Genomic DNA, 21,095 nt, shown 5'->3' on the forward strand with positions numbered 1-21,095 from the left:
GCCCCGCTCCCAGAACCTCTGATTCGGCAGCTGTGGGTGCCGCCAGGAGTCTAGGGTCTTGATCACCGGGTGGTTCTGAGGCCAGCGTGCATGGTCCATTCTGAGAACCAAGATGACAGGGCTGGCCCTCCATCCCCTTCCCTTTACCTCCTTTCCCAAGAAAGCCCAGTGCAGGAATGGGGGTTCCTCCACCTGATGGCCTTCCACTTCTCTTCCTGGGTCACTGCATGCGCCCCCTTCCCGAAGCCTCCAGCTTGCAGGCCGCACAGCCCTCCTGACCGTGCTGGCCATGAGGGCGGTTGGTCCTAGAGTCCCTGACTCTCTGGTTGCCCTAAAACACATGACGTTAAATTTGAGTTGCAGATAAATAATTTTTCACGATGTAGATATTGCATTAAACAGGTGACAAATGTACTCAGTGTTCACGTGCATCCTGCATATTTACTAAATTCGGCAATCCTACCTGAGTCCTACCGGTGGCTCTTGGAGGTAGCAGGCCCGAGTCCTCTGACTTCTTGCTTTTCTCTCTGTCCCCACAGGTGACCGAGGTCTCCCTGGGACTCCAGGTGTGTAACCTCTGATGGCGTTGCTGGTGTCGCGGGCGGCTTGGCCCTGGCTCCTGGTTCTGGGGGAAAACAGGGCTGAGGTATTCTTGTATCTCCACAGGCATCCCTGGGCTCTTGGGCCACCCGGGTCCGGAAGGACCAAAGGGACAAAAAGGCAGTGTGGGTAAGAACCTCTGTCCATTCTTGCGTTGCCTTATTCATTCATTGATTCAGTAGATGTTTTTTAAGTGCCTGCTGTGTGCCAGGCTCTGTTTCAGGAGCTGGGGAGACATTGGCGAACAAACCAGAAACCCACGCTCATCTTTGGGTTGGGGAGAAAGCCCACAGACATGACAAATAAGTGAAGCACAGAGCAGGGTGGGACGTGGATCGTGAACCGGGAAAGACAGAGCCAGGCAGGGCGCTGGGAGCCCCGAGGGGGTAGAGCTGAATGAGGCTGTCAGGGAAGGCCTCACCGAGAAGGTGCCCTTTGAACAGACTTGAAGGGAGTGAGGGAGCCAGGGCGTGGAAATGGGGGGGGGGGACACTCCAAGTGGAGGGAGCGGCCCCAGGCTCTGGGGCGAGGGTGCACCGTGGTCAAGGAGCAGTGAGGGGGAGGAGGGGAGGCCTGGCCGGAGCCCACCAGAAGCCCGAGTGTCCGGGTGGAGGCGCCGTGGGCCTCTTGATCATGTGGGGCCTTGGAGGCTGTGGTAACACTTCAGCTTTTCCTCCCAATGAGTTAAGAAACCATTTGCAAGTTTGGGGCAGAAGGGGGTTGTGGTCCATTTGCATTTCCTAAGGGTCTTTCTAGCTTCTGGGTAGAGCCGGGCTATGAGGTTAAGGGGAGGAGCTGGGGAGGCTCCAGGCAGGCGTTCTGCTGGCGGGATGCTGCCGATGGAGCCCTGAGCCATGGCACAGGGCCCTAACTCTGAGGTGACTGTTCCTTCCTTTAGGAGAGCCGGGCATGGAGGGACCCATGGGCCAGAGAGGGCGAGAAGGTCCCATGGGACCTCGCGGTGAGCCAGGGCCTCCTGGGTTTGGAGAGAAAGGAGACAGAGGTAAGAGGCTCTTCCTTCCTCTCTCCTTTCACTCGCCTTTGCTGAGCACCTGCCTCAAGCCGGGCTCTGTGGCGGGCCCTGCAAAGACCCTGCTTTAACGAAGGGCTGTGGGCTGGGCTGTGGGTTCGGGTGCGAAGCTAAGAACCCTGCAGTGCTCGGAATCCACGAAGAATGTGGTCACGTGGTCATGGGGAGAAAGGGTCCTTCCCAGGAGGGCAGTGCTGCGACAGGGCTGAGGTGAAACGCTCAGGGCAGAGCAGGGCCGGGCTGAAGGCTGAGAAGGGCATGGGGCCTCGAACCTCTCATGGCTGGAACTAGGCAGGGAAGGAGACACAGGCCCAGCCCTGGAGGAGGTGGGGAACATTTTACAATTAGATTCTTTTTTTTTTTTTTAAGATTTTATTTATTTATTTGACAGAGATAGAGACAGCCAGCGAGAGAGGGAACACAAGCAGGGGGAGTGGGAGAGGAAGAAGCAGGCTCATAGCGGAGGAGCCTGATGTGGGGCTCGATCCCAGAACGCCGGGATCATGCCCTGAGCCAAAGGCAGACGCTTAACGACTGAGCCACCCAGGTGCCCCTACAATTAGATTCTTAACCACGAGTCTGCTTTTATCAGGGGAAACTGAGCACAGACACCAGAAATGCTCAAAATGCCAAAAGATCAGGAGCAAGAAGCTTTATTTTTAGCTTCACTTTCCCTTAAAAATATTGTTCAACCAGGAGACCAATACTGAGCCCCTGCCAGGCTCCAGGCCTCCTGGAGCACAGAGGCAGGGCAGAAACTGAAGGTGTGTGCAGATTCGTGGCCTCAAGGGGGTGTCAGATGGATCAGAGACCACCAGCAGGCTGGGAGGTGTCCCTACCAAATGACACTGCCCACCTGGGTGGGCAACCAAACTGAGGGGGCCTCTCCTTTCTCCCCAGGGGCTGCTGGTGAACCCGGTGTTCAGGGCCCACCTGGCGTCCCAGGTTCTGTGGGTCCCAAAGGTAAGTCAGGTGCCAGGACAGAACCCAGATTTGTCACGTCCAGGACCAGGATGGCTCCCAGAGGTCCAGGCACTGGGATCCCAGCAGCCCTGAGCTACTGCCCCAGGCCTGTGCAGGGACCGTGGGCCCAGAGAGTGTTCCCCCACAAAGGAGTCCCTGCAGGTCAGGACTGGGGCTGTATTTTTGGCTTCATGGACATTTGGGACCATGTGTCCATCTCTCTTCAGTGGCCCTGTTATGTGGTCCCTAAGTGGGTGGATGGGTCAGGAAGTCCACAGTCAGACAAGTTCCTCACCTGACTCGCACCCAGAAGCACTCATTCAAAAGCAACATGTCTGGACAACTCAGGGCAAATGGGGCCTTCTCAGCTTGACACCCATCTGGCCAACTCTCCTCCCTGCTGCCGCTGGGCCCGGATATTTCACTCTGACCTGGAAGGAGCAGGGGTCTCTCGATCCCACCAGCTGCAGCTGCCTCCCTAAGGCGAACTTTGCACTGGGGTCCCCCTCAGACCCACTGACTAGGGGTCAGCGGGAAGTGAGCCCCATGCCTGCCCTGCACTGCGGGGCCGGATGTCCTGGTTTGCGCCTTGCCCCTGATGGTGGTTGTCTTGTCGTCCTTCTCAGGTTCCAGCGGTTCTCCTGGCCCACGGGGTCTCCCAGGTCAGTGTGCTGCTTATATAAATGGAAATATATTTCCGGGGAAAAGAAAGGGATGCCAAAGGGAAAAACCTTTTTAAAGCAAGAAGTAGTTATAAAGTGAGACTTCGAGAGACCCAAAAGTCCCGTCTGTCCGTGCGTCCCCTGAAGCTGAGCTCAGGTTCCCAGTGGCTCCAGTGAGAGCCATTCCGACCTGGCTCTGGCAGCTTCAGCAGCACGCAGTCCCCGTCCTGCCCCTGAGCAGAGTCCCCACGCCGCCACCTCCCTGGGGGCCAGAGCCCCTCTGCTGCCGTGGGAACCAGGAGCTGCAGCCCACCTTACCTTACCTTACCTCCGGGCCTGGTTAACGTGGGCAAGGAGCTGGCCCTGGATGAGGGAGCAGGGACGTGGGGAGGCGTCTGCGGAGAGCAGCCCTTGACTTTGCCCCAGGGTGTGTGTGCACCTGTGTGTGCCCCTGCACACGCCCCTCCGCCCCGGCCGCCCATCTGCCCGTGTGGCTTCCTTTGCTTGCAGGCCCTATAGGTCCCCAAGGGCTCCGAGGTGAAGTTGGACTCCCTGGTATCAAAGGTAAGCTTGGGAGAGGGCTTGGGGGGAAGGGGGTGGCACCCTGTAGATGCCTCTCGCTCATAGGAGGAGGTCTGGGGGGCAGGGAGGGTCTGGTGGTTGTGGGCTGACAGGTACGTGAGCGTGGGGAGGAGGGGTCAGGATGGCAGGAGAGCCTGTCTCCACACACAGACACTGCCCTTTCTTGGTCGTCCCCTCCCCCCGCCCTGGGCTCTTCACACAGAGTTGTCTATTACCTTTTCAGGTGACAAAGGCCCTCTGGGGTCACCAGGACCCAAAGGTACGTTGCTGCTGCTCAGACATCCCCATCATTGCCTGACTCCTAGGAACCCAGCTAGGACCCCTGCCTCCGAGTCTGGGGTGTGTCTGAGAGCTTATTCTAGCGCAGCCTCCCACCTCGGGACACTCAGGAAGAGGGAAACAAAGCAGCCATGTCACAGAGCTATGGTCGGGTGGTCCGCAGGGGGGCAGGACACAGTGTGGAGGCCTATCCCCTCTAGCCTGGCGCTCCTTGCACCCGTGGCGCCCACTTGAGTGACAGGAGGGGCTGGGGTCAGTCTGTGGGTGACCCTGGGGGAGGGCAGGCGTGCTCCTCGGCTTCACCAGCTCTCACCCAGTTCTCGCCAACATCCTTCTGACCGCGGCTCGCGGGCACAGTGACAACTATCGGACGTCGGGGGTCCCTCTCGCTGATTGAGGGGATTTTCCTGGCTCCTGACTGATGCTTCCTGCCCCCCTGCCCTGCCCGTGTTTGTTTCAGGTGACCAGGGAGAGAAAGGACCCCGAGGCCTCACAGGTCAGTCCTGCATGGGCATCTGCTGTGATCGGTTAAAGACTATCTTGTAAATTCACTGGGCCCTAGAGGTGGAAAGAAATACAGAAGTGTGAGACAGAATTTCTGTCTAAAAAGTCTCCAGAAAACTTGTAATCCAAAACAAACAAACAAAAAAACCCAAAAACCAAACCAAACCAAACGAAAAACAAAAAAAACAAGATAAAGCAGTGAAGGGATTGGAAAGCAGTATCAAAACGTACATATAGTCCAGACGGTAAATGTTTGGGACGGAAGAGGGAGTCTGATTGTCTTGGATTATTTGGGGGAATCCAGTTGGGAAAGTGAAGCCCCCCCCGAAGGAGCAGAGCGTTCGGGCTCCTGTGAGCCTCTCACCCCCTTAACCGCCTGCCCACTTGAACGACCGGAAACGGAACCCGGAGCAAGGGCGCTTGGGCTACAAGGGGAGGCGTGCGGTGCCGGGGGGAACAGTCAGCCGCGTGCCCCTTCAGCCCCGGCCTGGCTCTCGGCCCGTCCGCACCCGCCGCCCCGGGACCCTGACCGTCGCCGCTAAGCAGAGCTGTGTCCCCAGCCTCTGTCACCTCAAGCTCCCTGGCTGGGCAGGTGCCAGTCTTGGGGGTGGACGGGAGGGAGGAGCGTCCAGTCAGTGTCAAACACGCGTATCTTGGAGGCCTCCAGGCAGCTAGCCCGTTTCCTTCGCAGGTGAGCCGGGCATGAGAGGCTTGCCTGGTGCTGTGGGTGAGCCCGGAGCTAAAGGAGCAGTAGGTGAGTGTCTCAAAGGAGCAGGTGCGCTGGGTCTGCCCCCCTGCCAGTCCTTCGGAAGCCGTCGTGTTCCAGGCCCGCCCTTGTGCTCCAGAGCTGGTGTCAGCCAGATCCAGCGTGTCAGCCTTCGCTGACGCTCAGCGCGGTGCTTGTCACCGGGACGTGGAAGCTGGCCACGGACCCGCCAAGGGCTGAGCACGTAGCACCAAGTCGCAAAGGGTCTAAGCCCCACCAGGGGGGGTGTGGTGTGTTCACGTCCTTGTTCGTTGAACAGCGCGGGGAAGCTCTGAACGTACACAGGACACCGTGTGGGGCAAGTCTGGTGCTTTACCTCCCACAAGGGGAGATAAAGCTCGTATAGGGTGACAGGTGCCCTGAAAGGTACAGAGTGCTCTGAGGACACAGCGGAGAGAGATTCCTTCCAACTAGAGGGGTGAAGGAGGGGGCGTTCCATATGGCCTTAGTGAGGAAGATTTCCTCATGGTCAGTTTGGAAAATTCCATGTGGAGACGACATGAGTGAAGAAAGACAAAGGTGGGGGTGGGGAGAAAGAGACATGGTCTCAGGAGGACGCCCCTTCGGACAGAGTTTCTTGTAATGCCCAGAGCAGAGGAGAGGAGAACTTGGAGGACCTCGACTCCCAGGACCTCGAGCGAAGGAAGCAGACACGTACTAAGTGTCTGGTGGGCACAGAGTCACACACTAGGCCCTGGGGAGGCAGTGGGGGGTTGCCGACCTGTTAATCCTCTGCAGGAAAAGACACAATTCCTGGTTGAGGGGAAGAGGCCAGCGAGAAAGTGGTATCCAGAGGGGGGGTCCCAAAGACAGGGCTGCTTCCATGGTTGGCGGCTGGGGGAGGGGCCACACGGGCTCCCACCTGGGAGACAGCCTGCCGAGGGGCTGCAGGGCGTTCGAGGGAGGCAGGCCCAGAAGTTGCTCCTGGGGTAACTGTTGAGCTGTGGTTGTTTTCCTAGGACCCGCTGGCCCCGATGGACACCAAGGTCCAAGAGGTGGGTCACTGCCCTGCTCTCCTCACACTCGCTGCTGGGCCTGCCCTGCCCACGTCCCAGCAGGCAGTACCCAGTCCCCTGAATCACAACACCGGCAGGGCATGCATCACATGGACCCTGCAAGGCCCAGGTCTTACTCCCCTTCCCCTTTCCACCTGCCAGCAAGTTACTTAGTAAAACCCCAAGAAACCAGAGGCTCAGATGTGCTGGCTGTTCAGCTTTCCTAAAAGGAAAACCTTTCTATGTTGGTCATGCTCTCTCTAGGGGAACAAGGTCTGATGGGGATGCCGGGAACCCGCGGCCCGCAAGGGCCTTCTGGAGACCCAGGAAAGCCAGGTAACAGAGCGGGAAGAGGGAGCCACCGCCGTGAGTGTGTGTGGGTGTGCATGTGCCTGTGTGGACACGCCAGTGCGTGTGCCTTATCCCGTTTTCCTCCGGCGTCTCCGCCGGCACAGCGGCTGACTTGGGCCGTGCACAGTGACCGCGGGTCCCGACCCCTCTGAGTCACCAACTCTGGCGATTTGGAGGAGAGAGATTGACAATGAACAGATTAACAGAAAACAAGGAGTTCTAGAAAGGAGCAAGGAACCTCAAAAACCGCAGAGTCCAAGGCCATTTCTATATACCTTGCTCCTCTGAATGCTTCCCCTCTGGCCTTCTCCCCTCTGGCCATCCCTGGACCCCCACCAAATACCCCTCAGTCTGAGAAGAGAGACCATTGTTAGGGTTTCCACTCAAGGCCCAACAGGAACAAGAGCCACAAGTCACAGGAGGTCAGACCACAGCAAGCCAAGAGAGCTGCAAGGGCAGGGTGGCATTCATCAAGGGGCCTGCTCAGAGCCAGGGCGGGGGGGGGGGGGGGGAGGGCTCAGATAGGGAGCACCAAGGGAGGGAGTCTTGGGAGGCAGCATTGGGGATCCATGGTGTATGGGCATGCTGGGTTCCTGGCTCTTAGATGCCGAAGGGTGTGACCCCCAAGCAGGCTAAGAACCATCGCCTGACGGAGCAGTGGTCATGTCACTGCAAAGTCCAAAGAACTCTTTGTCCGGTGTTGGGAAGACCCTGGAGTCTGTCCTCCCTCGGCCAAGGGTGTGGCTCCTTAGCCCTTCACACCTCTCTCTCTCTCTCTGTGTCTCTATCATGTTCTTTCCCATAGGTCTAACAGGACCCCAAGGACCTCAGGGTGAGTCATCCAGTCCCTCCCAACTCCAAATGACACCTGCCCGGCTTCCTGCTTCCAGCTTTTTCTCCAGTCACCTTAGAGTTTCCTGCCCTCCCTGCCCTACCCGCCCCGCCCCCACACAAATTGGTTCAGGTTCTTTCACTGCGAGTCTTAAGAAACACTGAAACACCTTAGGAAGGAAAAATACACACAGAACAATCTAGAAAGCTAGCATGGAGAACCGAAGTTAAATCATGTGCTGGTTCTGCCTGCCTGGTCCGGGGTGCAGGAGCCCCAAGAAGAAGCTCCAAGCACAGGGATTGCACTGGCCCCACAGAGGCCTCCTCTCCCGCTGGCGGGGCAGGAAGGGGGCTCCCCTCTGGCAAGGGCCCAGTCTCCCTGGGCCAGGCTCAGAGGCAGAGTCTGTCCTCCATTTGCACTGGGGTTTACCCATTTGGATTTGAGAAGTTGTCACCGCGCCCGGCCCCAACTTCTAAGGGAAATTAGATAAAGATGTGAAATGAAAGCAAGCAGCAGGTCTCCCCCCAGAAGCTGAGTGCACGGGGCCTCCTTCAGATGCTCCCTGGTAGAGCTCAGCAGACAAAGACAAGGCGGGCAGAAGCAGCCCAGCCCCCACTCCCCTCCGCTGCTGGGGAGCGTGGGGACCGTGGCTGCTCTGCAGGCTATGGGGGGGCTCATAACCCAGACCGACTGGGATCCCCCAAAGCCGTGTCCATGGGCCTCTGCCTCCCTCAAGCCCAGCGGTTGCCCCACTTCCCCGAGAGGGAGAAGGGCTGAGAGCAAGTGCTCCCCGAGGGGCCCCCGGGGCTAAAGCAGAAGGCAAAGCCAGGTGGCTCCGTGGAAGTCACTGGGCCCTGGGGGCTGCTCCCGGGACGAGCTCTGGAATTGCTCGCCCTTCATCAGCTCACGCAGTGACTTGTTTTAATCTCATCAGGACTTCCTGGTAGCCCCGGCCGCCCAGGAGTCAAAGGTAAGTGACTTTCCAATTCAGATATTCTTCCTTTCTACTAGCCATCTTTGCTGGAGGGGGGAGAGGGGCGGGAGGGAGCCCCTGTCTGGCCGGAGTGTGGATCAACAGTGGCACCTAGTGGTTTCAGCAGAGGGCAGTGAAGCAGGGGAGCCAGGGATTTGCTGATCCACTGAGCCCTGAATCCGCGAGCCCCGCCCCGCCCCCACACCTCCTGCCCTCTGTGGTCCTTAGCCTTGCCTGGTACCAGATGTCTCCAGGCATGGGTGGAGGAGGATCTGGACGGGTGCTGCCTCTCAGAGCGTTTCCACCTCCTGGCTTGCCTCTAAAACGTCCCTGTTCAGGCTTGGGCTTGGTCCCCCACAGCATGACCCTTCCCTGGGACAGGGCCTCCCCATTCACGCAGGCTTCCGTGTGCCTGCACACCCCACGACCTTTTCTAGCGGGGGCTCTGACGCAGGTGGGGAGGAGCACCTCGATGGCCGTCAGAGGCCAAAGTGTGAGTTCCCAGAGGGGGAAGTTCCCTGCAAGGGTCCGACCAGGGCCAGTGTGGTACCCCTACATGCAGGGGACATGCTCATCCTGCTCCGCTCCTCCGCCACTGTCCGGTCCTGCAACCCTAGATACCAACCCCGAGCCAGGCCAGGGGGCAACAGTGCTCAGGGACAGTCTTTCTCCTGTCCCTGTGACTCCGCGTTCCCGAACACTGACATTGCGTGGATCTGTGCTGTCGTGAGCAGTCACTATCATCTTGGGGAGACCCTCGGAATGAAATGACTACTTTCCAGAAACTGTTCCCAATGACTAGTTGAGCCAGGGAGTTCTTTTGGAACAAATAAATGTAATTCCAAAACAATAACAAGTGAGCTCCTACATCCCAGGCAGACAGGCCTTGGGGGCTCTAGATCTCTTCATGGATTGACAGCACCTTTAGGAAGAGACTCCTAGGTTTGGGGATCCCTGAGGATACCAGACACGCTGTCCTTCTAGGGCCTGTGACTTCCTGTCCAAGAGGGATTTCAGTCCCCCCCCCCCACTGTGCACCGGAGGTGGACGTTTCCGCTAACACTGGGGTGTGTCCCAACAGAGCAAACACCAGTGCTTTCTCCTTTTGACCCTGACCCCAGGGGATGGTGGATAGCACACAGAGGCTGCCCTCTCCTTTGCTGAAAGTCTCCCACCCACATTTGCATTTTCAACCCTCTCAGAGGCAGGAAGGAGCTCTGTCAATCTCTGTGCAGCTCGGGCTCTCCCCCACTTCCCAGCCTGTCCCCCTTTCTACTATGCACAACCTCCACGACGGTCCCAGGAAATAGCAGCCTGGGGGCACTCTGAGGACCAGGCTCTACCTCCCAGGCTCTGCGCCTCTGTCCTTCGGCCTCTCGGGCTCTTCCATCTGAGGCAGAGCCTGAGAGGCCCAGCGTGGGAGTGGGGAGGACTCCCGGTCAGCGTCCTTCCAGCCTAGTGGAAAGGGAGACTCTCCCTCCTCCTCAGAGGAAGCCCCTCCGCAGAGTGCGGGCTGCCTCCAAGAGCCGAAGGGGGCCGGGAAGCCAGATGCGGCCGCAGGACCCCTGCGTGCTCCCCCTGCGTGCTCCCCCGCGGTTCATTACAGTGCCTTTAGCCCCAGGGTCAAGGCGCAGGAGCGGCTCTCAAACTCCACGGGAAGCCTTGGGAATGATTTATGGAGCCGCTGACTGATCTGAGAATAACTGTTCCCGTTTCCTCCTCTCCCAGGTGAACCCGGAGCTCCAGGCAGGATCATGACCTCAGGTAGGCAGGCCCAGGAGGGGGTCGTCCTCTGTCTCTCTCGTGTCCTGGACATGTGCCCTGGCTCTGCCTGGGCACCCTCAGGCAGTGCCAGTCGGTGCTTCTGGCAGCAGGGGGGGCTCTCGGGGCAGAGGGCACGCGGGCAGGTGGCACCAGCCTGACCCACCCACAGCCTGGCCTGGGTCCCAGTGCCTCTGAGCGAGAAGAGTGAAGGTCCCTGTTCCCATGCTTTGTTTTCAGAAGGGTCATCGACGATCACTGTCCCGGGCCCCCCGGGGCCTCCTGGAGCCATGGGACCACCGGGCCCTCCAGGTGCCCCAGGTCAGTCATTTTCTTGCTTTACTCTGAGGTTGCATTTAAGGACAGCCGTGTTTGCTCAAATCCTGAACCCCAGGGAGGAACCCCAGGAAGAGTAAGGAGTCCCTTCCGGCCCAGCCTAGTGAGCGGCTGTCACACCCCAGCAGGTACCCCAGGCCCCTAAAGCCCCCGTGGAGGCTCAGGCAGGTGCATGACTCACCTGTGGTCACTCGGCCGAGCAGCAGCAGCAGAGGCAGAATTCGGCCCAGAACCTTCCACCCCTGGAACCTGTGTGTGACTTCAGTTTGTCACGTTTTGGAAAACAACTTGATAAAATGCATTAAGGGCAACAAAAATGCTAGGAATCCGTTCGGAGAAACCGTCTCCACATTGTCCAACCACAGCGAGATCGCTGCAAAGTCACAAAGGCGTCGAGCTGTTGAGAAGCGCACGATGCTGGAGCGTGTGTCCTCTGAGGCCGCGCCTGTATTTTTACAAGATGAGGAGAAAACATGCCGTAAGGAAAACGAAATGCTTACAGTTATAGGATTATAGGTGATACATTTTTCTATTTTTCCAAAGTACCTGTGATTTTATTATACCTATTTTTTAAAGTATTTTTGTTTGTTTGTTTTGCTTTGTTTTTTAAATAATCGCTACACCTAACGTGGGGCTGGAACTCACGACCCCGAGATCAAGAGTCACATGCTCTTCCGACGGAGCCAGCCGGGCGCCCCATTTTTTTAATTTAAAAAATTTTACATGTAAATGAAACAGATGACTTCATACCGCCAACACAAGCGTGGATTCTTCTTCTGTCCCGCTGCTCCAGTGAGGGGAGGGTGCTGAGAAGTCCCTAACCACGGGGGCAGAGCCTCGGGGTTCGGGAGAGGAACTCTCATGGGACGGACCACGGGGCTGGCCTCAAATTGCTTGTTGCTCTCAAGTAAGCAAGCTGACCTTTTTGGGCCACTGTTCCACGCCCTGGGAGGAAGCTCTGTGTGTCCCCGGACACCTGCCCTTTCTTCAGTTCTTTCTAGAACTGTGACCCTAGAGCTGTGGTAAAGCTTTTTCTTCCTGACTCCATCTCCAGGTCCTGTGGGTCCAGCTGGTCTCCCTGGACAGCAAGGTATGTCCGTCCTTTCAGAATGTAGGACTGTGGGCTCAGCGGGGAAGGCTTCCTTCCCAGGCTGGACTTGGGACCCCATCTTTAATGAGGTGACAGACCTGCATTTGGGGGAGGAGAGGGGGTGACCCGGTGCTTCACCAAGGGCCTCGCAGGGCCTCAACTGCAAGGGGAAACCCCTCTCCTTCCTGTGTTTCTGAGAAGGTAGTGGTCCTCCGGACAGGGAGCCAAGGTTCTGTGGCCCCCTGGTCAGGGTCAAGCTTGGCTATTGCATGGGTGCCACGCCTCTTATGACCAGACCCCGATCACTGTGCCGCTGTCCAGTGATTTATTCAAACGCCAAAAAACCGGCTTAGGAAAAGTTGGTCCAGTTGCTCCCGGGCGTTTGGGGCTGCAAACGGGAATGTTGACAGCTGGCTCTCTGGCCGGGCCCACGTCCCTGCGCGGCTCCGGGCCCTCTGGAAGGAAAGCAGGGCAGGGTCGCTGCAGACGGTGCCCACCTGACCCCATGTCCTTCACACAGGCCCACGCGGGGAGCGAGGACTTGCTGGAGAATCATTCATGGGCAGCAGCAGCTCCATCTCTGAGGTCCTCTCCGCCCGTGAGTGCCCCTGTGTTCTCCGGGGCGAGGTGATGCCGGGCGGGAGTGGGACGGGTGGCGGTGCGCTGGGGGCCCGTAGCGGCTGTGCCAGTGCGTCATCCTGGGCCCCACTGTGAGTGGGGATGTGAGAGGCGCTGAAAGGCAATGCTAGTCTCACAGCAACAGCAGGGCTTTTGTCGGCTCCGGGGGGTGAGTCACTGGGCTGGGGCAGCTGTCCGAGGTTCTTGGGATTCTAGGGGGGCTGGTGGGGCCTCTGAAGTGAGCCAGGCGCTAGAGAATGGCTGGCAGGAGTCCTGCATCCCCCACTCGGAGCAGTGAGCAGGGTCCATGGGTTCTCAGCCACAGGCCCGGCCTGGGAGGGTGAGTCCTGGGTTCTCCTGTTCCCAGAGTCCTTGAGGAGCCCATGCAGACATGCCACGGGGCCTTCCGCTTAGACACCTGAATAGCAAAACCCCAGCCAGCCCTGGTCCGACAGTCACTGTGTGCTAGACGTGTGTCCTGGGGCCTCCCTGGGTCTGCACAGTGCTCCTGTGACATAGGTCTTAATGCCTCTGGTTTAGAGAAGAGCCAACAGAGGCCGAAAGAGCAAGAACGTGCCCAAAGTCACCAGCTGGAAGGGGCAGAGCAGGGGTTGAACTTCGGCTGACACCAAAGCCAAGTACTTAGCTATCCGGGAGTTTGCCTGCAGCCCTGCCTTGCCTCGTCTGTGAGCAAAGAGCACCCTTAGCAGAGGGGGTCTCGGAGGGCCCTGTGCCATGACCCCGAGCTGGCCTCTGGGGTGTGAGTGCAGCCCAGGGTGCCCGGCACTGATGATCATTTGAGGGCCAAGGCTGGCAGAGAACAGCCTTTGAGAGTTTCTGCTTAATTCTGTCTTTTTCCCTCCACAGAAGGTCTTGATTTACGAGGTCCCCCAGGCCCACCTGGACCACCTGGGCCTCCAGGTGAGCAATTCAGGGATCATCGGAAGGTGGGAATTGTGGGAGACAGGGCACATAGTGAGGAAGCCGAGGTCCTGATCACAGGGCAGGTCAGCTCCCCGAGTTCAGCTTGGCCTCTTGCTCTCTTCTGCGGGACCTCCCATTCCAGGCCCGCCAGGGCCCCGAGGCCCAGCAGGTGAGAGCTGAGCTCCCCGGTGAGAGACACAAGACCATGGCACCCAGAGCCCAGGCCTGGCTTTTCGGAAAGAGCGGCCCTGCCACTTCTCCCGGGCAGAGGGGTCCTGGCCCATATCTTGGGTTTACACAGTCTTGGTGGTTCTTTTATCTAGGAGAAGGCCTGCCAGGCCCACCAGGCCCACCGGGATCTTTCCTGACCAACTCAGGTAAAGTTACAGAGTCAAGTCCCACCTGTTCTCCACCTCAGCCCTAGCTGCAGAACATGCTGTGGTCACAGGCATGTGGTCTTCCTGACCTGCTCACCATGCTTCCTCCTTCGGACCTTCCAGCACAGTGTGTTTGCATAAACTCCACAGAATGGGAGTTCTGCAGGTAGAACAGGAAACCACAGCAGCCCAGCCACCTGGATAGCCCCTTCTCACTTAGTCAGGGGGAGGGAATCTGTTCTGAGCTTGGGGAGCTCCTGGGCTGACTGGTTTGTAACTGGGGACCTGGTTTCTGTCTTGGGGAAGCCCGGGTCTGATAGGTGGCCAGGACACACATATGAAAGGGGATAAATGTTGACAGTACAACACAGAAACATATAGAAATAACTTTAAGCAAACATTAGCCCAGAACTTGTCCCTCATGGAAAATCCACCCACCCATCTATTTATCCATCCTTCCATTTGCTGGTTTTCTCTCTCATTTATATTTCTATCCAGCCTTCCAGCTCTCCATCCATCCCTTTATCTGCCCATCCGGCAAGTGTGGATGGAGCATTGGCAGTGTGCCAGGCTTCGTGCCAGGTGCTGCTCTCAGAGGCCACAGTGCCCACACTCAAAACTTTCTCCTCTGCAGAGACCTTCTTCTCTGGCCCCCCTGGCCCCCCAGGCCCCAAGGGAGACCCAGGTGAGTAATGCCTGAGGACACAGAAGCCTGTGTGCCCCTGCTTGCTCAAGGGGCCGGGAGGGTCTGGACGAGGCTGGAGGAACTGGGGCGTTTGTGTGTCCTCCTGCCCTATCCCATCGGGCTCGGCAGTCTGGAGCTGGGGCGGGGGGCACAGTGGCCAGAAGCTCCAGGAGGAGTCCCCGCCTCTGCGCTGGCCTGCTGGCCTGAGAGGGGTGAGGAACCGTGTGCCCCGTGTCTGCTGCAGCACGGGAGCCCCGTGCCTTCCCCTCCGGGCCCCGTGAAGCCTGGCACCTAGCAGGTCCGCATCTCACAACTGTCTGTCTGCTTCCCTCAGGCCCCCCAGGCCCCCGAGGACCCCAAGGTACAGTAGAGCTGGCATCAAACAAAATGGGGGTGGGGGAGGCAAAGCTGACCTTCCAGCGCCTTGAGTTTCCTGTGAATGCGTTTTGTCCGAATGAGCGGGGGTAGACCGGCGTGGGTGTCCGAATGGTTGGGAATGTGTGCGCGCATGCGCCATGGCAGCTCTAGGGTGGGAGCCTTGGAGGGAAGGTGGGGTGAGGGCCGGGCCTGGGGGGGGGCGGGAGGAGGAGCACGCGCTGACTGACCCCTCTCGGGTGTGTCCCTCAGGCGAGCAAGGCCTCCCAGGGTTCTCAGCCTCAGGTAAGTGCTGAGCCCCCGCCCCCACTGCCGGCTCTGGCCAGAGCCCCTCAGCCCTGGCTCACCCGCTGCGCGCTGTTGGCTTCCAGGTTCCAGTTCTCTCGGACTCAACCTGCAGGGACCACCTGGCCCCCAGGGACCCAAAGGGGACAAAGGTCAGTGAGGGGAGCAGCCAAGAAGGCAGTGAGGCCTGAGGGCAAGAATGACTCCCAGAGTCTGAATAGAAGGCAGCAGTGCTTGGGCTAAAGGCTCAGGAGGAAGGAGAGGCTGGAGGGAGAGCGGGATGGGGATGTGAGGACACCTTCTGCCTGAATGGAGCTCGTGGCAGCAGTGCAGAAACAGAGACATGGGACCACTGTTGAGTCACATGCGGGTAAACATGGCTGGGCTTAACCAGGGAAAGGGTTCCTGGAGGAGGTGATGCCAACAGAGCTTCTCATTTTGGATTCCAGGTGATCCTGGAGTCCCAGGGACTCCTGGCATTCGTGGTGGTCTTTCTCAAGGTAAGAACCAAAGGTGACCAAAGTTGTTCTCCCCTAATTCAAGCAAAGACACAGATTTGTTCATCCCCCCGCCCACCCACCCACAATTCAGTGTTGATCAGGTCGCTTCTCCACGTGTTAGGCCTCGGTGCTGCCTTTACGATGGTTCTAAGTTGGTGGGGGTGGGAGGGAAGGACCCTGCACAGTAAAGGTGGGTAATGATGCGAAATGATGAACAGGACAGACCTGGGAGCCGGGGGCGTGCAGAGGTGAGGGAGCCTCTGGGGTGATGAGCAGGTTGCTGAAGGGAGGGTCTTGCCTGGCCAAACTCAACTCTGAGCCCCGTTCAGACAGTGGCTGCTACAGGCATTCCCTTCCTTTGTTTTTGGAGGGACCCTCCTCTTTGCCACCATCATCTTTCTCCCACTAAGAAAGACCTCAGGCTGTGGAAGCAGTGTCTGGGCCCTTCTTTGACCCTCGGGTGAGCTTTTCCTAGTAGACTCAGAAGGCTTTCCTTCCTGCAGGGGGATCATCATCGAGCACCATGTTCATGCCGGGCCCCCCAGGCCCCCCAGGCCCCCCAGGCCCTCCAGGCTCCATCAGCAGCTCTGGCCGTGAGATCCAGCAGTACATCTCTGAGTACATGCAGAGTGAGTACCGGGGTCTGAGTGCATGTGTGTGTGCGTGTGTGTGTGCGTACGCATCTGTGTGTCTGCTCTGGCTGGGGCATCTCCAGTGCTTTCTGGAGCTCGACTATTTCAGGAAGCCTCCAGTCTCCTCCTCCTTATGTAAATAAACATGACCGATCCCATTGCCTGTACCAGTGCGGGGCGGTGGGGGAGGCTCTGGGAGTGGGTGGGAGCCGGAGGCGGCGAGCAGGGCCGGAGGGGTGTGCTTGCGTGTGCATGTGTGTGTGCATATGTGCGTGCATGCGCGTGCATGTGGCAGGGGACAGCAGTGCATAGGCCAGGCTAGATCAGAAATCCACTCCTGGAGCCAGGACTGCATGTCCATGTGCTCCCCTAACACGCACCTTCTCACAGGTTGGTCCTCACCCACCCACACACACACTTGCACGCACGCGCGTGCCTGCACAAAGCCACGCACTTTCCCACAAGTTACACGCCCTACCTCATCCCTGTACTCCCCATGCATGTGAGTGTGTGATTTCCAAGAATGTGGGCACAGAGCTTTGTCAAATGGGTGGCTGACTAGAGCCTTGTTGGTCCTCAGTCTTCAAGTAGCACCTGACCTGGCACAGGCCTTGGCCTCAGTTTCTCTGTAACCAGGAGTCTAGGCTCCATGCTGGCCCTGTCTTGGGCCATGTATGTGGTGGGGAAGGCATCTCGTCAAGTGCTTCAGGTCATCGCTGTGGGGAGGACATGCCCTCTTGGGGACAGGCTTGACTTGGCTTTCTTTGTTGGCAGGCGACAGCATTCGGTCCTATCTCTCTGGAGTTCAGGGTCCCCCTGGACCACCCGGTCCCCCAGGGCCTGTCACCACCATCGCAGGGGAGACTTTCGACTACTCAGAGCTGGCAAGCCGCGTCGGGAGCTACTTACAGAGTAAGCCTCTCCCCAGCCCTGTACTGACCGCTTCCTCCCACGGTCACTTCGTTCCAGAGCACCCTCACTCACTTTGCCCTTCTGGATGTGGAGCTCAGTTCTGAATTCATGGCTCTCCGGCCCCTGGGATCTGGCTTGAAGAAGGGGTTGCTCAGACTAAGAGTGGAGGCCGTACTGCAGAGCTGTGCTCAGTGAGCCTTCTTGCGACTGACAGATGTGTGCTAAGGGTGTGAAAAGGGAACGAGATTGGCGGGATCCGGCAGGAATTAGGCTAAAGCACACTCTGGAAAACCAACTGCATTTCTTACCAAACACATAAAAACAAAACCACCTTTGATTTTTTTTCCCCACACATTCACAATAGCCTCCTGACGCCCCCGTCCGTTCATTTCCGCAAACAGAACGGCTGGCTGGCAGGTTCTGGTGGGCCTGCAGCAGGCGGGGTGTTGCTTCCGTCCTGCCAAGCAGGTAACACAAGCTTTCCTTCCCAACAGCCTCGGGGTACAGCATCAGCTCCTCCATCTCTTCTGAGGACATCGTGGCTGTGCTGAAGCGTGAGTGCCTGTGGTGGGCTGGAGGGTGGGCTCCAGAGGCACGGCCTCCCATCTGAGCCCCGTGGGGGCTGCAGTGAGGAGGCGCCCCTCCTCACTCCCAGCCACTTGAGTCTGTACTCACTGGAAAGGGGGCAGATCTCCCCGTCCCCAGTGCCAGGTGACCAGGCAGGCGCCTTGTCGGGTACCTGGAAGCTTGCTCATTCCCTCTGGGGGCTGAGAACCCAGAACTGGGGCCAGCCCGTGGGGGCAGGCCTAGCTATGGCCGCGTGGTGGTGCGGGAGGCCTGGGGCCTGGGGCCTGGGTGGGCCCACGCCAGCGCATGCCTTCCTCGCAGGGGATGACGTGAGACAGTACCTGCGTCAGTATGTGATTGGAGATTGGTCCCTCCAGTCTTTGGACTACGCGGAGCTGAGCAGTCGCATTCTCAGCTACATGTCCAGTGAGTGTCTGCCCTCCTGGCCTGCCCGCTGCAGGCAGGTGGTCAGCAGGGCCCCGGAGGAGGGGGTGGGGGCTGAACTTGCCTGCACTGGCCGCTGCTCCCCTGCCATGTGGCACCCAGCCCAGAGGGAGCGAGCTGTGTTCAGAGCCATTCACACCTGCGGCCCCAGACCAGGCCGCCGAGCCTGGCCAGGGAAGCCAGTGGTGTCTGGGGCACTGGCCTGTAGTGAGTGCACACACAGCTTGCATACACATAGGCAATGTGAATCTCTCACAACTTGGGGTTTTGTTCCACAGGCTCTGGAATCAGCATTGGGCTTCCTGGCCCCCCGGGACCCCCTGGCTTGCCAGGAACATCCTACGAGGAGCTCCTCTCCTTGCTTCAGGGTAAGGCTGGTCGGGGGACATCCGTCCACGTGGCTTGGGGTGGAAGGCAGAGGCCCTTGGCCCAGACCCCCCACTGACTCCGTGCTCTTCTCTCGTGTCTCAGGGTCTGAATACAGAGGCATCATTGGGCCCCCAGGTCCGCCTGGGCCCCCAGGGATCCCTGGCAACGTGTGGTCCAGCATCAGCGTGGAGGACCTCTCTTCCTACCTGCACAGTAAGGCACAGGGAGGAGGGCAGCCATGGAGAGTTACACTATTGGACCAGTCACCTAGTCCTTCTGAGGCACATACAGGGCTGGGCCCTGGAGAGCAACACCCTTGCTTTAGCGGTGCTTTCAGCTATGACAGGGGGACTGTGCTCCCAAGTGCAGCCCTTAGAGAAGTCACAAACAGTGTGTGAGCGTTTGGCAGGAGAGTTGGGGGGGGATGGTATCTGGGCTGAGTGAGGCTCCGAACTGGCAGTGGGAGTGCAGGTCTGAGCGGTGGCTCTCTGGTGATGCCAGGAGCTGGGCCCCCAGTATTCCCTCTTCTCCTTCTTTCCAAGAGGAGCTGCACCCCTGAACGCAGGCTGGGAACTCAGCCTTCCGAGCGGGGCCATCCCTGACCTTTCTTTCTCTGGCCTCCCACTCAGCTGCAGGCGTGTCCTCTATCCCCGGCCCTCCGGGCCCTCCTGGTCCTCCAGGCCCTCGAGGGCCTCCGGGTATCTCGGGAGCTCTAGCAACCTATGCAGCCGAAAACAGCGACAGCTTCCGGAGTGAACTGATCAGCTACCTCACAAGTAGGTGCCCCCTTCCCAGACCTTGCTCCTCCCTGCAAGAGGGCAGCTGGTGCTTGAAGGAACCGGGGAGGCCAAATGCATGAGCCCCACTAGCGGGGAGAGCCCAGGTTCTTCCTCCTCCTGTGCAAGTGCCTTGAGGTTTGCATCCTGCTTTGGGGCCACGAGACCCTGGGAGAGGCCTCTTAACTCCCTTTCTCTGTCCCCAGACCTGAGCCCCAACTAACGCATCCTCCTTCCTGCAGGCCCAGATGTGCGGAGCTTCATTGTGGGCCCACCAGGCCCTCCAGGGCCCCAGGGGCCGCCCGGGGACAGCCGCCTCGTGTCCATGGACGGCTCCTACAGCCGGGGCAGCAGGTCCTCCTCTCACAGCGCGTCGGTCAGTCGGGACTCCTCCTATAGCTCTTCCATGGGCATTGGAGGATCCAGTGGAGGCTCCCTTGGTGAAGGGGGGGCCTTTGGCCTGGACACGGGCCTGGGCCGAGGCTACGGGGGAGCAGCAGAAGGTGGCATGTACGGTGGTGAAGGTGGATCGTTCGGGGCTGGCTTTGCCGGAGGTCTAGACTACAACGAGCTGGCTGTTCGGGTGTCTGAGAGCTTGCAGCGTAAGTCCTGACCCTTAGGCCTTGGTGCTGTGGGGAGGCTGGAGGCAGGGAGTCTGTGAGCAGCTCAAATCATAGGCTCCAGAAACTCACCCTCTCATTTTCGGAATGCCTAGGCTGCGGGGACAGGCTTCTACAATCAGATGGGTGGGGACTGAAGGCAAGAGGCCCAGACCCAATTCACAGCCAGCTTAGTTCAGGAGCCCCAGTCAGGATGGGGCTGTAAGGCCAGAGCAGCAGAGGCCCCAGGCCCATCAGTGATGGGGGGGGGGTGGGGAGAGGTCAACAAAAGAAGCCAGCAGGGCTTCTCCTATACATCTGTATAGAGACGGATTGTCTGGCAATCCGAGGGCTCTGTTCTCCTGGGAAGAGGGGGCTGAGGGACTCTGCTGCCTCAGCCCACACTCGGGTGCTTTCCAGGTCAGGGCCTGCTGCAAGGGATGGCCTACACTGTCCAGGGCCCACCAGGCAGGCCAGGGCCCCAGGGCCCCCCCGGCATCAGCAAGGTCTTCTCTGCCTACAGCAACGTGACTGAGGACCTCATGGACTTTTTCCGAAGTAAGGGCAGCTCTCTGGCCGCTTTTCTGACACTTACTTTGCTGCACAGTATCACATGGGAGATACAAGTCTCCCAAAAAACCTCGGGTTATCAACACTTGAGAGGCTGAAAATCTGATAAATTCTGAACTCTGTTTACTTTGGGTTCTAACTCCACCACTTCCTTCCTGTGCTTCTCTGAACAAATCCCTTTACCTCCCAAGCTCCAGAGTGACCTCTTGTCTGAGGCCAGTCTTCTCCCCCTGCAGCTTATGGAGCCATTCCAGGCCCCCCTGGGCAGAAAGGAGAGGTGGGCACCCCAGGACCCAAAGGTAAGTGGTGGCAGGGAAACAGCCACCAGGATCTTGTGTAACCAACCCCCTCTTGCTGGAAAGCACCCCCCCCTTGCCAGTGGTGTCTAGAAACCTGTGTGTGCGGCCCCTCCAGGCCCCACGCTCACTGGACTGAGCACAGCCCTCTCTGTCCTCCCAGGTGAGAGGGGCCCCACAGGACCACCAGGTCGGCCTGGTCCACCCGGCCCTCGAGGGCACAAAGGAGAAAAAGGAGACAAAGGTAAGCCTTGGCTGCCAGTTTTTGCAGGGCTGGGAGGCTGATGCTCGCAGTAGTAGGCAATTTGTTCCAGAGCGAGCCTGAAAAATTAAGGCAAATGCCAATTACTAAAGGCAGATGCTGCCATCGACATCATTTGCATAACAATGAAATGAACAGCTAGGGAGAAAGGAAAGAGACTGCCAATGCCAGCAGGAAAAG

At 58.7% G+C, this 21,095-nt stretch overlaps 1 protein-coding gene across 2 annotated transcripts in view; it reads left to right on the forward strand.

Moving 5' to 3' along the window:
• COL17A1 (collagen type XVII alpha 1 chain) overlaps window positions 1-21,095 on the forward strand; it is a 53,010-nt gene that overhangs the window by 27,834 nt on the left and 4,081 nt on the right. The window contains exons 21-55 of one of the 2 annotated variants that reach the window (XM_026494055.4): window positions 540-566; window positions 667-729; window positions 1,499-1,603; window positions 2,531-2,593; window positions 3,220-3,255; window positions 3,766-3,819; window positions 4,061-4,096; window positions 4,577-4,612; window positions 5,312-5,374; window positions 6,346-6,381; window positions 6,646-6,717; window positions 7,538-7,564; window positions 8,499-8,534; window positions 10,266-10,301; window positions 10,539-10,619; window positions 11,689-11,724; window positions 12,245-12,322; window positions 13,210-13,263; window positions 13,590-13,643; window positions 14,278-14,328; window positions 14,663-14,689; window positions 14,956-14,988; window positions 15,075-15,140; window positions 15,438-15,488; window positions 15,992-16,117; window positions 16,895-17,032; window positions 17,527-17,586; window positions 17,921-18,025; window positions 18,322-18,411; window positions 18,515-18,625; window positions 19,042-19,188; window positions 19,431-19,790; window positions 20,208-20,345; window positions 20,594-20,656; window positions 20,817-20,897. In XM_026494055.4, coding sequence (XP_026349840.3) covers window positions 540-566; window positions 667-729; window positions 1,499-1,603; window positions 2,531-2,593; window positions 3,220-3,255; window positions 3,766-3,819; window positions 4,061-4,096; window positions 4,577-4,612; window positions 5,312-5,374; window positions 6,346-6,381; window positions 6,646-6,717; window positions 7,538-7,564; window positions 8,499-8,534; window positions 10,266-10,301; window positions 10,539-10,619; window positions 11,689-11,724; window positions 12,245-12,322; window positions 13,210-13,263; window positions 13,590-13,643; window positions 14,278-14,328; window positions 14,663-14,689; window positions 14,956-14,988; window positions 15,075-15,140; window positions 15,438-15,488; window positions 15,992-16,117; window positions 16,895-17,032; window positions 17,527-17,586; window positions 17,921-18,025; window positions 18,322-18,411; window positions 18,515-18,625; window positions 19,042-19,188; window positions 19,431-19,790; window positions 20,208-20,345; window positions 20,594-20,656; window positions 20,817-20,897 — 2,640 coding nt within the window. The remainder of the gene's footprint in view (window positions 1-539; window positions 567-666; window positions 730-1,498; window positions 1,604-2,530; window positions 2,594-3,219; window positions 3,256-3,765; window positions 3,820-4,060; window positions 4,097-4,576; window positions 4,613-5,311; window positions 5,375-6,345; window positions 6,382-6,645; window positions 6,718-7,537; window positions 7,565-8,498; window positions 8,535-10,265; window positions 10,302-10,538; window positions 10,620-11,688; window positions 11,725-12,244; window positions 12,323-13,209; window positions 13,264-13,589; window positions 13,644-14,277; window positions 14,329-14,662; window positions 14,690-14,955; window positions 14,989-15,074; window positions 15,141-15,437; window positions 15,489-15,991; window positions 16,118-16,894; window positions 17,033-17,526; window positions 17,587-17,920; window positions 18,026-18,321; window positions 18,412-18,514; window positions 18,626-19,041; window positions 19,189-19,430; window positions 19,791-20,207; window positions 20,346-20,593; window positions 20,657-20,816; window positions 20,898-21,095) is intronic. The other variant, XM_057308431.1, reaches the window with a different exon arrangement.

Source organism: Ursus arctos, unplaced genomic scaffold (assembly GCF_023065955.2).
Source record: "Ursus arctos isolate Adak ecotype North America unplaced genomic scaffold, UrsArc2.0 scaffold_7, whole genome shotgun sequence".
Lineage (NCBI taxonomy): Eukaryota > Metazoa > Chordata > Mammalia > Carnivora > Ursidae > Ursus > Ursus arctos.